The sequence below is a fragment of the Lemur catta genome, chromosome 2 (assembly GCF_020740605.2).
Source record: "Lemur catta isolate mLemCat1 chromosome 2, mLemCat1.pri, whole genome shotgun sequence".
Lineage (NCBI taxonomy): Eukaryota > Metazoa > Chordata > Mammalia > Primates > Lemuridae > Lemur > Lemur catta.
Window position 1 is genome coordinate 40,877,375 of NC_059129.1, and position 13,794 is coordinate 40,891,168.

At 58.5% G+C, this 13,794-nt stretch overlaps 1 protein-coding gene across 1 annotated transcript; it reads right to left on the reverse strand.

Moving 5' to 3' along the window:
• Positions 1-1,581: 1,581 nt before the first annotated feature.
• TRIM10 (tripartite motif containing 10) lies at positions 1,582-8,288 on the reverse strand (the record flags this gene model as incomplete). Its single annotated transcript, XM_045542184.1, is given in 16 exon segments — positions 1,582-1,757; positions 1,760-1,975; positions 1,978-2,073; positions 2,076-2,171; positions 3,225-3,257; positions 4,343-4,458; positions 4,765-4,787; positions 5,603-5,655; positions 5,658-5,850; positions 6,456-6,551; positions 7,910-7,971; positions 7,974-8,000; positions 8,003-8,092; positions 8,095-8,130; positions 8,133-8,243; positions 8,246-8,288. Coding segments are annotated over 16 exon segments (1,467 nt in total), but the record flags the coding sequence as incomplete, so codon positions are not given.
• Positions 8,289-13,794: the final 5,506 nt, after the last annotated feature.

Below are 13,794 nucleotides of genomic sequence, written 5' to 3' on the forward strand. Positions count from 1 at the left end.
GTAAGAACTAGAAAATAAGATATGGTCTCTTGGTGCAGTTAATGCTTTTTTCTTTTCTTTTCTTTTTTTCTTTTGTTTTGAGACAGAATCTTGCTCTGTAGCCCCAGGTAGAGCGCCGTGGCATCATCGTACCTCACGGCAACCTCAAACTCCTGGGCTCAAGCGATCTTCCTGCCTCAACCTCCCGAGTAGCTGGGACTACAGGCACATGCCATGGTGCCCAGCTAATTTTTCTATTTTTAGTAGAGACGGGGTCTCACTCTTGCTGAGGCTGGTCTTGAACTCCTGCACTCAAGCCATCCTCCCACCTCAGCCTCCCAGAGTGCCGGGATTACAGGCCTGAGCCACCACTACCAGCCAACACAATACTGTTGTCATGCGTAGGATTTACAATCCCACCGTGGGACGACTGACACCGTTTCCCAAATCCCAGGCAGCCGTGCGTGAGTGCACAGACCAGAACGAGCGCCCGGCGGGGGACTTCCAGTGCACCAGTAGCCAGCGTCTTCACACCAGGCCTGCCCACAGCCTCCCCAGCGCCACCTGTGCTCCTGTCCCTCACAGGGCTGCCCACGACAAATCCCCCATCTTCCCCTTCTTCCACCCCGCCTCTCACACGTCACACGTCTGTCCAGCCCTAGAGCAGCCGCAGCTCTTTAGGCTAAAGGTCACAGGTCACTCCACTTATCCCCCAGCCTCCTCCTGGGATTTTTTACGCAGCACAAGGGTGCAGATGGCAGTCAAGTGATCAGAAAGACACCTTTCTGCAGGGGGAGGGGTCCTTGGTTGTGGTTTATGGCCATGCCGCCCCTGTCCCCCGCTCCCAGGCCCCCACCTTCGTCTCAGCCACAAGTGGCACCAGTGGGGTGAGGAGGCAGTGAGCGGAGCTGGCGGGGACGGCAACATCTGCTGTAGGAACAATAACGATGGCCCAGGGTCCCACAGTCACAGGTCACACAGCCAGCTCTCTGCTGTCCCCTCTTCCTAAGATGCTCTGTCCCTCCTTCCCTCATTCACCATATGTGTCCTTTGGACCCGTCCCCTCCAGAAAGCCGTCACCGACTCACCCCTCGCTCCAGGCTGGACTGCGCCCCTTCTCTGAGCCCCACCGTGCCGAGGTCAGACCCCGTCACGGCAGCCACCACGCTGTGCCGTAAGTTCCTCCTCGTGTCTCATCTGTTCCCAGGAGTGCCTTCAAATGCAGGACAAGCTCTTTTCTTTTATTTCCACACGGCCAGTGGCTACCGGGCTGCTTGGTTCACAGCTAGCACGCAATAATGTTTCCTGAGGATGTGAGTGAATGAACCCAATATTTCTGGGAGAAAACGAGATGAAGAGAAGGTGACTCACACAACTGGTTAGTTGCAAGGCTGATTCTAGAACCCAGGTCTCCCAGCTCCAAATCCAGCGCTCTCTCCGGGGCACAGCTCCTTCTGGGCCTGGTGGGGACGGGGAGGAGGGGAGCCGGGTCCCCAGGTTCCGGCCATCCACTGGGCCCTGGGGAAGGGGCTTGGTCAGCAGACCGAGGGTCCACCCCTCGACCCTCACCAGCCTGTCCCTCCCGTCGTCTACAGCAGTCATTTCCACTCCAGCTCTCCCAGGGACCACGTCCACACGGTGCCTGATTTGCGCCCTGGACTTAGTGGGGGGACTGTGCCTTCTCAGGAGCCGGGGGAGAAACTGGACCCGGCCCCAGAGCCCAAAGAAGGGAAAGAGCTTCCGAGTGAAGGCGGCAGTGACGGTGTAGATGGGCTCTGGGTGACAGCATTGGCGAAGGTCACCCAGCCCACCTCGCAGTCGAGAGACACCCGCACCTGCCGGGGCGGTTCCGCCAGCGCCAGCCCCACAGGGAAGGAGCCCAGAGCCGCGACGAAGCCCCAGGCCAGCCCCACCGCCACACGCCGTCCTGTGGCCCAGCCGCAGCGCCCCTTCCGCCGCGCGTCCTCGCCCGCCACCCCCAGGGTGCCGCTGCCCCACGGGCCCGGTCCCCACGCACCACCCACGTGTGCCTGCCCCCCGCGGAGCCATCGCGCGCCAGGACACAGGTGGCCCGGCCAAAACGCCGGGGCTGCCTGGCGAGTTCTGCCGCTCGCAGGAGAGCTGGGCGCGCTGGCCGTCCTCAGACCAGAGGAGCTTGGGGTGGGAAGCGCGAGGGTCTAGAGAGACGTGAGCTGTGGGGTAACCACAGGGACACAGACGTCAGCAGACGCGCTGTCACCTTCAGGGAAGGTCTAACCCCCCCGCACCCGCCTGCCGGCACCATCACTGTCAATACCAGCAAGGGTGCGGGGCCTGCGGGGACCAGCCCCCGGGCAGCATCTGGGAACCGGCTGGAAACTCGGCCCCTCAGAACCTGCTTCCCCACCAGCTGCCCGGCGGTTCTCAGCCGGCTCCGTGCCGTCCTGGGGAAAGCTGTCCTCTCGCCGCAAGCTGGCTGGCTCCCAAGGCTGTGCCCGCCGACCCCCTCCTGCTGCCGCACCCTCCCGCCCCCGCCGTCTCTGTCTCAGGAGGCCCAGACATTTCCTGTCCCAGTTTCTGGCCCCTCCGGCTCACTCGCAGACTGTTCACTCTGCCTTAGTGACTCTAAGACCTTCAGAGTCTGAGCACCACTTTTTAGCACCAAAAACTTCTGCAGACCCCTGCATATTGTGACTTTTAGTATTCATAACTTCAGAAAATCTCATAAATTCAGATACAGCAATGGGCTAGCGAGCCCCTTCCAATACCTCCATGACTCCCGGGGTCTTTGGCTGAGTCACTGGGGACAAAGGCCTCAAGGGTCCATTCTGCTCCTTCCTTTCCCGCCCCCAGGCCTCCCCTTCTGTCATCTGTGAAATGACATCTGAGAGGAGGCAGGCGTTCCTGGCTGTTCTAACGACACGATTCTAAACCCAGATCAAAGTGCCCCTTATCCAGAAAGCCTCCCGGGTGGACCCTATCCCGTCCTGATTTGACCTTTCTGTCCACCCCGTGTGCAGATGAGAATGTGGGCTTCACACCCCACGTGCCGTGCATGTGCCTGTGCCTTCATCACGGTTCTCCTGAGAGCCTTGCAACAGGGGTGACAGACACACACACACGTATATCAGACACACATACACATATGTGTGTACACGCATGATGTGTATACACATGCGTGTGTGTGTGCACATATGACTAGCGTGACCCAAAATTGCTGTCCTCAGGGACTCTTCACCTCTGCCGTCCTGATGCAGGCTGCTTACCTGGCTCACAGTCCGGCTCAGAGCAGAGATTTTCTGCAAAGAGGAGACAAAGCAGGATGAGATTTCATTAGTCTCACAAACCACAGGACACTTAGTGCTGAGGACACTGAGGCCCAGAGTGGGGAGGAACAAGGAGAAGCGTGGGAGCCAGACCCCTCTAGCCAGTGGTTCCGACCTTGAGTTTGCCTCAGCCCCACCCAGCGCGCTTGCTACAACACGCCTGTCTCAGAGTCAGGTGCTCCGGGGCGGGGCTGGAACCCGCATTTCTGATGAGTCCCGGGTGCTGAGGCTGCCCTAGCCCTGAGCCCGCAGGGCCACGACTGCCTCGCTCAGCCCTGTATCCACAGAACCCAGGACAGTAAATGCTCAGGGAACACCTGCTTAGGGAAGAGATAAATGGGTTCACTTATTTCTTGTTCTGCTTGGAAAGAATTGTAGGGACAGTCAAAGGTGGCCTTTGATTAAGCAAAATGTCCTTCACTGCCAGGCCACTGAGAAGACTTAGAGGAAGTGGACTTACAGGGAAAGTGCCCGGGTGACACTCTCGCGGGTGGGGCACTTAGAAGCAGGTGGCAGTAGGGGGTGTTGGCAGACGGCCACCTTCGTCAAACCCTCCCGTCCCTCCCCTGCCGCCATTCGCTGTCCCAGAGGAGGGAGGAGGGCACAGTCCCTGTGGGCAGAGCAGCCTGGAGAGCTGGACTGACAGAAAGACAGCGAAGGAGGGAGGGAGGAGTCACTGTCACAGGATACTGGAACGTACGTCGTTGGCTGTTAACTGACAACGCTCATCATCAAAACTCATCACACATTACAGATGCTGCCGGGGGCGTTTTAGCCCACTGAGAATGACACATGTTGTTAACCAGTATCTTTTATGTTGCTTAGCGCCATCTGATCAGATTTAAGTATTTTTCAAATCAGTTCAAATTCTTTTTCCAGAAATCTTCACCTTTATTATCTCTCTTCACTGTCACAATATCCTGATAGGCAGATTTTATAAAACTCTGCAAATAAGGAAATCAAGGCACCAGAAGGCTGCTTTGCCCCAGGAAAGCACCCGGCAGCGGGGCGTGCAGGCTTCGTGCCCACCGCGCCTGCGGAGGCCGGGGGCCTCTTACCCAGAGACAGCTCGGCCTCCCTGCGCAGCGGGCGTGCCTGCGGCCCCAAGTCTCAGATCCTCAGGCCCAGCTCCGCAGACACAGCCGCTGGTTCCCGGCACTTTCTGCTTTCACATCTGAAGGCACAGAGATGGCGGGAATTATCCTTCTGGCGGTGCCTCCACTCGCAGCCGGTCCCCTTCCTCTACCAGGGCGTGGAGGCGCCCGTTCCCGCAGACAGACAGAATTTCTCCAGCTGGACCCCCGCCCGCTCTCGGCAGTGCCACGTGTGGGTGAGGACATGAGACCGCATTGGCACGTGTGCACATGTGAATTCATGTCCTTAATGTGCGACTGTCGTATGTTTACATGGCCATGACCAGGCGAGGTCCCTGTGTGTGTATTCACGTGAGAAGAGAGAAGGGAGAAACGACGTTGCTTACCCTATCAGAGTGCTTCTGACACCCTGGGGGGAGAGAGAAGGGGTTCAGTTTCCAAGATCTCCCCTCCACTTTTCTTATGACTAGAAAAAACAAAATACCATACTCCTCACCCTGCACAGAAAGGGGACACCAGATCCGTCGAGTCACAGAGCGCTGGGGCTTGCTAGGCTGGGGAGCAGACGCAGCGACTTTGTGTTACAGACCCAGAGGGTGAAGTGCCCTGTCAGAGGCAAACTAAGTCCCATACAAGGTCTCTTGTCTCTCGTCCCTGAGGGCGTCCCCCTAAATCGTGCTGCCTTTCTGATGCCTTGTTGAGACCCCAACATCTCTCCTCCAGCCCAAGGAGGTGAAATAGACCAGGACAAACTTCGGGACCAGTGGATGGGAACATTTAGTTTATAGGGAAGGGCTTGGTCTGCGGCCACACCACCCTGAACTCGCCGGGTCTCGTCTGATCTCAGCAGCTAAGCAGGGTCGGGCCTGGTTAGTACTTGGATGGGAGAATGGTTTGCAGTTGGAAACAGCATCTGACATTTGTTCGCAAAGTACTTGGTACTTTCCAAAATGCTACTTCAAACTCCATTTTACTGATGTATCCTCACAAAGCCTGCGGGACAGTTAAGGCAAGTGTCTTCCCTACTGGACAGGTGGCGGGTGGAGACAGAGAGCAAAGTGACCAGGGCACTCTTGAGGAAGCATCGGCCAGAACTGAGGCTGTCTCCCATCGGGGATGGCAGGGGTGTGTGAGGGGACACACGGCTTAGACAAGGCGGGGACGCAGCAGTCACAGGGCAGGGGGGCACAGGCAAGGCGGGGGGCACAGCAGTCATGGCAGCACAGGCGAGGCGGGGTCAGGCCTCCCCGTCAGGAGCTGCCCTGCCGGCCTCTCCTCTTCTCCTCCAGCTCTTCCACCAGAGCACTAAACCTGCAGGTCTCCCCAGCGACCAGGGAATCAAACTCATCCTGTTGCTTCAAGATGTCCCCACCCAGGCTCCCCAGCTGCACCAAGAGGATGCTCTGCTGCTCCTCCAGGAACTGGGTCAGATGTGCAAACTCGGAAATCACCTGTTGTCTCTTGCTGGACACCTGAGCATGGGGGCAGGAGGAGAGGCGGGGAGGAGGTTTGCATGTTCCTCCTCCTCCTCTTCGCTTTTCTTCTTTCCCCTACGTCAGCCCCATCTCCTTCCTGATCCAGGTCTACATCCTCCAAGCCTTGGTGGTGGAAGCAGAACACCTCCCACACACACTTCCTGGGTCCCCAGGCAGTTTGGAGCTGCGGGCGGTTTCCTTCCCCCCCCCCCCCCACCGCCCGTTCCTGGAGCCGGTGCCCAGCACTGCGGCTCTGCTGCAGCTCAAAGGGGCAGGGCTGGGACGAGGGGAGGGGAGGTGGCGGGGACACCCCAGCCGCTCTCCTTCCTAAAGTGCCCGCTAGATGCACAGCCCTAAGCTACTGTACAGGCCCGCCTCATTTAATCCTTACCCAATTCAATGCGGTGGTGACCATATTTAATCTCCGTTTTACAGGTAAGTGATCTGAAATTGGAGAGTAGCTTGAGTTCCTATAGTTAGCTCCAGAGTCAGGACTCAAACTCAGAATGACATCAAAGCCCTGTGTGCTGTGCTGCCTTGGTTTCAGGGACACACCAGACCCTGAGGAAGGGGCGGGTCCTGGGGAAGGGGTGAGGGCCCACCAGCAGGACTTGCATTCTCTTCTTTTCCCTGGACTGGATTTCTTGAATCTCCTCTCTCTCTTTTCTTAGGCACTTGAGACATTTTTCTATTTGTTCCTGGGGAGAAGGAATATAAAACACCTAAGAGGGAAAACACGATTGGTTCAAGGGTGTCACCTCACCCAGCCCCCCACCTCCAGGGTGAAATGGCCCCAGGAAAGGAGAGTCTCCCTGGCTGACAAGGCCTGAGCCTGCGCCTCCCTGACAGTCACTCTCTTTGGGTCTCGGTCCCTTGCTTTGCGCTCCAAGAATTTTGATCAGGGCTTCTCCCCTTTGTCATGTGACCTTACAGCTGTGACTTTGTTTCCCCACCTGAGCCTTTCGTCAGGTTAACACCCTACTTCCTTTTGCTTGTTAAGCAACAGCTGGGATCTGTCCTGAGCTTGATATGCCCTTCACTGGAATTCTTCCAAGCTTCCGACACGTCCCAAAGGGAACATGTGCAAATAACGACCTCCCTTTTACTAGAATCAATAATCTGTGCACGATTCCAGAGGGGACACGAAACCTGGATAAGGCAAAATTAATCGATGAATTGTTTAAAATTTGTTTTCTCTAGAATAGGGTGAGGAGCAGGTAACACACATAAATGTCCATACAGGTATTTTCAAAAATACATATAGAACTCTCAACATCAAATGCTAATGAACTAAGACATCCACACACTCAGATGCCCACTTGTACAAAAACATGATACATAGACAACTAGAACCAGCACACACTGACTTAATGACAGATCAAATGGCATGCCACATGTACCAATATCTACCCAGCCTGCATGCATGCAAACACTAACTTATTCACGGACATGAACTCTCCAGCAGTTACCCGTAGCACACTCAGACACATACACACTCACACTCCCCCTCATGGGCAAACATGCAAACACTAACAGCGGTCCCCAACCTTTTTGTCACCAGGGACCGTTTCATGGAAGACAATTTTTCCATGGACCAGGGAGAAGGGGGATGGTTTCAGGATGATTCTAGCGCATTACATTTATTGTGCACTTTATTTCTATTATTATTACATTGTAATTTATAATGAAAAGATTACACAGCTCACCGTAGGTTGGGGACCGCTGCACGCACACACACACACACACACACACACAGTGTAACCATTCCCTCAGATGCAAACCTCAGACTCACTTGATCTATCTCACAGACACACACTAATGTTTCGGTCACTCATTCATTCAACAAGTATTTGCTGAGCTCCTATTATCCTTTGTCCATCACAGAACACACCACAAACATAAAACATAAACACATGATGTCCCGTGCCCGAGGCTAGTGCCTGGGTAATCATATCAGTAAGGAGAAAGAACGGGCCTCAGGGTGGCCTGGACAATCCGCAGCTCAGCGCTGCTCCTCTCAGTCCAGTCCTGCCCTGGGTCCCGTCCCCCCTCCTACCCTGTGGGGAGCCGCGTCCTCCCGGCACACCGCGCACGGCTGCGCCTCGTCGTCCTGGCAGGGAAGTGGATCTCCCCGCGCTCCCGGCAGAGTCCTCCTCTTCCCAGCCCGGCGGGGACGCCGGCCGGAGGCGCTGGGTGTTCTCCACCTCGCTGGCCGGCTGCCCGTTGGGCGGGAAGCTGCGGGGCGGAAGGGGTCCTCGCAGAGAGGGCAGGTGGGGACTCCTCGGGGTCTGGGCCCGGGATCTCGCAGTGGTGGGCGAGGCAGCTGCGGCAGAAGTTGTGGCCACAGGCGACGGTGACCGGCTCCCTCAGGGTGCCTTGGCAGATGGGGCGCTGACCTCGTCTTCCAGGCTGGTCACAGAGGCGGCCGAGGCCATGATGCTGCCGCTGGGCATACGGCCCCCTCAGGGTGGAAGAGGAAGGGCTGGGGAAGCGGTGCGGACACAGGCGACACGGCACACGGCACACGGCACACGCCACACGCCACACGCCACACGTGCTCACGGCAGGCGCAGGCGTGTGTTAAACACGCACCGGCACCCGCATCGCCCAGACAAGGCGCCGCTCGCACCGCTGGCGGCCGGGGCTCTGCCGTCGGCAGCAGCAGACGTGGAGAACGGGAGCAGGGGCAGGAACGGGTCTCACAGCACTCCAGAGGTGGCCTCCTCACTCCCTGGACTGGTGACCGTCACCTGGGGCTCGCCCTTCCTTTCTGTCCATCCAGAGACGGGGTGGAAGGGAAGTGGCGATAGCTCCACCGCCCCCTGTTGGAAGAGACGTTCTTTTGGGGACAGGAGGGAGACGGGTCACAGAGTGGAGATGCCACCCAGCCTCCCTGCGCCGTGGCCAGCTGTCTCCAGGGAGACTGGAGACATCAGCCAGCCCAGGGCTTGCTGTGGGGGGCAGGAGCGTGTGGGGACGCAGGTAAGGTCCTTGCGCCCTGGTACGCACGGCACCACTGCCTTCAGTGGTGATGCCCACCTGTCCCGCCACAGCTTGGAAAGAGGCTGGAACGTTCCCTGCTGGGGGAGAAAGAACACTGGGCAACAGCCAGCGTCTGTCTGTGATGATCATGCGCCTTCCGCGGACACAGACGATCCAAACCTCCGATCTGGTGCCTCCCTCCTGTCTGCCTGCAGCCCGGCGCTGGTGGGATCCCCACTCCACAGCGGGGAAAGCTGCGGCCCGGCCAGCTGACCTGGCTCGCTGCAGGACACAGCAGGAAGCCGGTGACCAGGACCTGCCGCCAGGCCTGTGTGTCCCCAGCAGCGCTGTCCAGCAGAAACGCAATGTGAGCCGCACACGCAGCTTAAAATTGCCTCGTAGCCATATAGCGAGAGGAGCAAGAAACAGGTGAAATTAATGTAATAACGTCTTTTATTTAGCCCTATGTTTCCCAAATATTATCCTTCCTACATGTGATCTGTATAAAAAGTTACTAACATTTTACATCTCTTTTTATTTACACGCAGTCTTTGAAATCTGGTGTGTATTTCACACGTGCAGCACACCCCGGTCACCCTGGCCACACGTCAGTGCTCAGTGACCGCAGGTGGCTGGTGGCTCCTGTGTGGGACAGCGCAGGGACGGCTGCACTCCAGCGGGCCGGGGGGGCAGGGTGGGCAGGGAGGTGACACACAGAGCGGCTGCAGTGAAAAGGGGACAACACCAGGGCCGGCTGGGCACTCAGGGGAGGACGGGCCGCCGGGTCTGTCCCCAGGTGCAGGCGAGCGGATGAGGAGTCGCGGCTGCTGGGTCGCGGTCCTGGTGGGGCGTGCGGGAGGGCGCAGGGCTTGAAGCCAGGAGCCTGCGATCATCCCCAGTCCTGAGGCTTTCTAGCGCTGTGACCTTGCAGGTTGCATTTCCTTACACTGACGTGAAGGCAACGACCCCTGCCCAGAGGGTTGTTACTAGCCCTGGACGGGCAGTAGGAAAACACTAAGCCCTGGATAAAGGTGGCTGACACGGCTTATCTTTTTGACTAATTGTTTTCTAACATTTATCACCATAAATCATTTGCATTATGGTTTCTTGCCTTCTCCCACCTATGGTAAAAAATAAAATTAAAGTCACGTGTTACCGAAACCCCAGTGGGGACTGTGGTGCCGGCTGGGGGATCTAGGAGCACAGGGAAGGCCAGCGCGGGCAGAGGAGGGGACCGAGTGCGCAGTCGTCACATGGACACCTGCAGTGGCTCAACAGCTTCCCCCACCCCACAGTCTCGGGAAGTCAACCCCCCAGCCCAGCCTGGACTCGGTTGCTCCAGGCACAGCTCACAGCCGGAAGTTCATGGCTCCCGCTGCCCAACCTGCCAGGAAGCGTCTCCTCCCGCTGTCCCCACCCAGTGTGCTCAAGGGATTCCCGCAAATCCCACCTCCCCGTGACCCCACGGTGCCCTCTGCTCCCCACCCCAGGGACAGAAGGAGCCAGGAGGGCACAACCAGCTTACTTGGCTGCCACTGGGAAACGCCAGGTGATCGGAGATGCCCTGGAGTTTGGGCCCACTCAGCTGACAGGGACAGCCGAGGGCACAAGGGGTGGAGCAGGTGGCTTCGCTGCACTGACATCCCTGCCTTAGTCTCCCCTGCCTCCTGGTCCTTTCCCTCCGTGACTGGTTTAAGTGCCACTCAGTTTCAGGGAAAGGGGGCTCGTGTGGGCCGAGGCAGAGGCCTGCGTGCACCAGCTGGGGAAGGCCCGTGACGCCCGCAGCCCCATCCCCGCAGGTGGTGCACGAGGGGCCAGCTGTCCCGCCTGCACAGGCCCTGGAGGGTGTGCTGACCGCCACCTTCCGCCTCCGCTGCCTCCCGCCGCCCGCCCAGGCGGGGGCCCAGCCCTCGGGCAGGGTCCTGCTCTGCCCGCTCTGCCAGGGGCGGAGAGACAGAGGCCCCTGGGCCCCTGGGGGAGGCGCACCGCGAGCAGCACGGTGAGAAGATCCACTTCTGCGAGAACGATGCCGAGTTCCTGTGTGTTCTGCCGGGGGTCCCTCCCCAGGCCCACACCCTGGGGCTCCTTGTCGAGGCCACTGAGCCCCACCGGGTAAGAAGTGCGGCTCTACCTGGGGCCTGTTCAGGGCAGGACAAGGTGCTGCTGGGGTGGGGGGAATGGGTGAGGATCTGGACAAAGGGCCTGGCTTCCATGCCAGGGGACCCCAAGGCTGCAAGGACACCGGGGACACTCCCGGACTGAACAGGGACATGGCTCCACTTGCAGGAGTGGGACTGTGTTGTCTCAGGGGGAGCTGTAGCTCAGCCCTCGGAGGACCCCACGGAGACAGACCCAAGACTGCAGCCCTGGTTTCGCCCGCTAAGGAGAGAGCCCAGGGCAGAGTAGCAAGGGCCTCCCGCGGGGAGGGGCAGGACGAGCCTGTCTCCCAGGGTGAGGCTGGATGTGGGGTTGGCAAGACCCTGATCTCTGGGGCTCAGAGGCAAGAGAGGAGCGGGGAGGGCGACCTGCAGGTGCTGCTCTTCTTCCTGAGAAAGGGGAGGCGGCAGGAGTCCAGCGCTGTGAGAATTTCCCACCTGCTCCTGGGGACACTGTCCGTCCCTGCCTGCCTCTCAGATCTCTCTTGCCGTCCAGTCACCAGGTCTAGAAGTGGTTTCCTCAGAAACATCTGCGGGATCTTGGCCTCTGCCTGTGCCCACAGCCTGGCCCTCCCGCTCACCCTGTGGCGCAGTCTCCAGCCCGCTCCCGGCCTCCATTCTCACCTTCCCAGTGGCCGCCAGTCTGCCGGGACGCACATCTCCAAAACCACAAAGCCAATCGTGTCCCTCCCCTTCTCTAAATCCGTCCATGGATCCCTAGTGCCCAGAGAAAGCCCAATGTCTGAGCAAGTCACTCAAGGCTTTGCAGCCGGGCTCCTCGCTCAGCCCCCCCCAAGGCACCTCGTGTCCAGCCAGACTGAGCTGCAGCTGCTGCTTCCTGAACCGTCGTATTTGTTCCTGCTTCTAATACTTTCTGCACATAGGTTCTTCCTCCCTGCATGCTCTCCCCGCCTCCCACCCCCTTTTCTCTTTTAACATTTTAACTGTTTTTAAATAACAGTTCAGGGGCATTAAGCACTTTTCTCCCCTCTCTGCCCAGCTGGAAATCTGCCCTTCAGGGCCCAGCATGAATGCTTCCCGCCTCCCTTCCCCTTCAGGCGGAACCGTCCTCCCATCTCGCGGTGTGTCCACCACCACTGCTGCATTTTTCTGTCCGTAGTTTAGTCACTCATAGCTGACTCCTGCCCGAGACGGTGATCTCTTTAGGGAACCAGGGCCTGGGCCCCTTTCACCGTCGAACCCCTCAGCTCTGGAAGGCCTGCCCGGGACGTGGCGGACAGTTCGCGGCTGCGACTGAATTATTGCTGCAGCCACCGCCTTCCGCCCCTGCTCCCCCCACAGCAGCTCTCAGGACGCGCCAGCAGCTCTGAGCGTGGAGAGAGATGACGCTGAGGACACGGAGTGTCGAGAAGGGCAGGAGCTCCAAGTGCTTCTGGCAAAGGCCACACCGCTGGCCACCTTCCCCTCCGGGCGTTTCCTTAACAGACTGCGGGGAGACCGCTTGCCTGGCTGGACAGAACCGCAGGCTGCTCCCGTTCCCCTTCCTGCCACCGTACAAGGCATTTGGGGTCTCGGAATGTCGCCGCTGGAGGTGGCTCTGGCGTCTTCTAATCCAACATCCCTCTTATCTGCCGTGTTTTACCGAATGGAAAACTGAAGTCCAGGAAGGTGATGCTCCCCAGCCACATGGCAAAGCCCAAGTTCATGATGAAATGACTGGAACCTGGGTCTCCAGACCCTCAGTCCATTGCTCTTCCTGCCCATTCTGTCTGCCCGAACACGCCACCCGCAGATGGGCGCCGGAGCCGGATGGTGTGTGTCACTGTGTGGAGTCCAGTCCTGCCCGCAGGCTGCCCCTGAGGACAGTGGGCCAATGCCGTGGCTTCCCCTGGCTCCCTCCTGTCCCTTTTTCCTGCTACAAAGTTATCAAGGAGGAACCTGCACTGTGGGAATCTCTGGTCCCCTGAGCAGGGAGACAGAGTGTGGGGACAGGAAATCCCTCGGCATCCCTCAACTGCCATCAAAGTGTGCCCTGTAGATGGCGACCTTCGTGGCTAAGACCAACCTCACACCCTTCCACTGAGTCCTGTTGACTCTAATCACAGCTTCTTTTTGCCTCACTTGCTGTCTAAGAAGTGACTACAGTTATTTCCACCCAACTCTACGAAGGTCTGGCAGGGCTAAGATGGTATCATAGTCGTGGGAAGATTTTTAAAAACTCAAATATGGCTTTAGAGGATACTGTGGCATTATTGTTAGAATCTCTAGCTAAGAAAATGGCACAGCCCTCGCCACTGGTAAGTCCTCCTTCAGACCTGTCTACTTCTCCATAGTATTATCCAGAGGAATGAGTCTTAGGATAAGTTGCTCCGTATCCCTCTTAATCAACAACAAGGATACAGGTGACCCTCCTGGCAGCAGCCCCGAGCCCCTTGCTGACCACGTCTGCCCGTCCACCCCTTGCAGCCTCAGACTGAAAGCAGGAAGCAACAGGCGGACGCAGCTTCTGAGACGCTGCAGCAGGCCCTGAGGGGACAGCGGTGGCTGCTGCTGGCCAGGCTGCGGGGGCCCAGACAGCAGGTGTGGGAGGAGAGCGGTGAGTATACGCCAAAGGTCTCTGAGGGGGCCACCGGCTTGGAGCCCGGGTGAAAGAGCTGGAGCAGCGGTGTCAGCAGCCAGCAAGTGACAGGCACCCCGTCCCCCGAGACAGAGAGGGACCCCCCATCCCCTGAGACAGAGAGGGCCCCCCGTCCCCTGAGACAGAGGGGGCCCCCCGTCCCCTGAGACACAGGGGGCCCCCGTCCCCTGAGACACAGAGGGACCCCCCCATCCCCTGAGACAG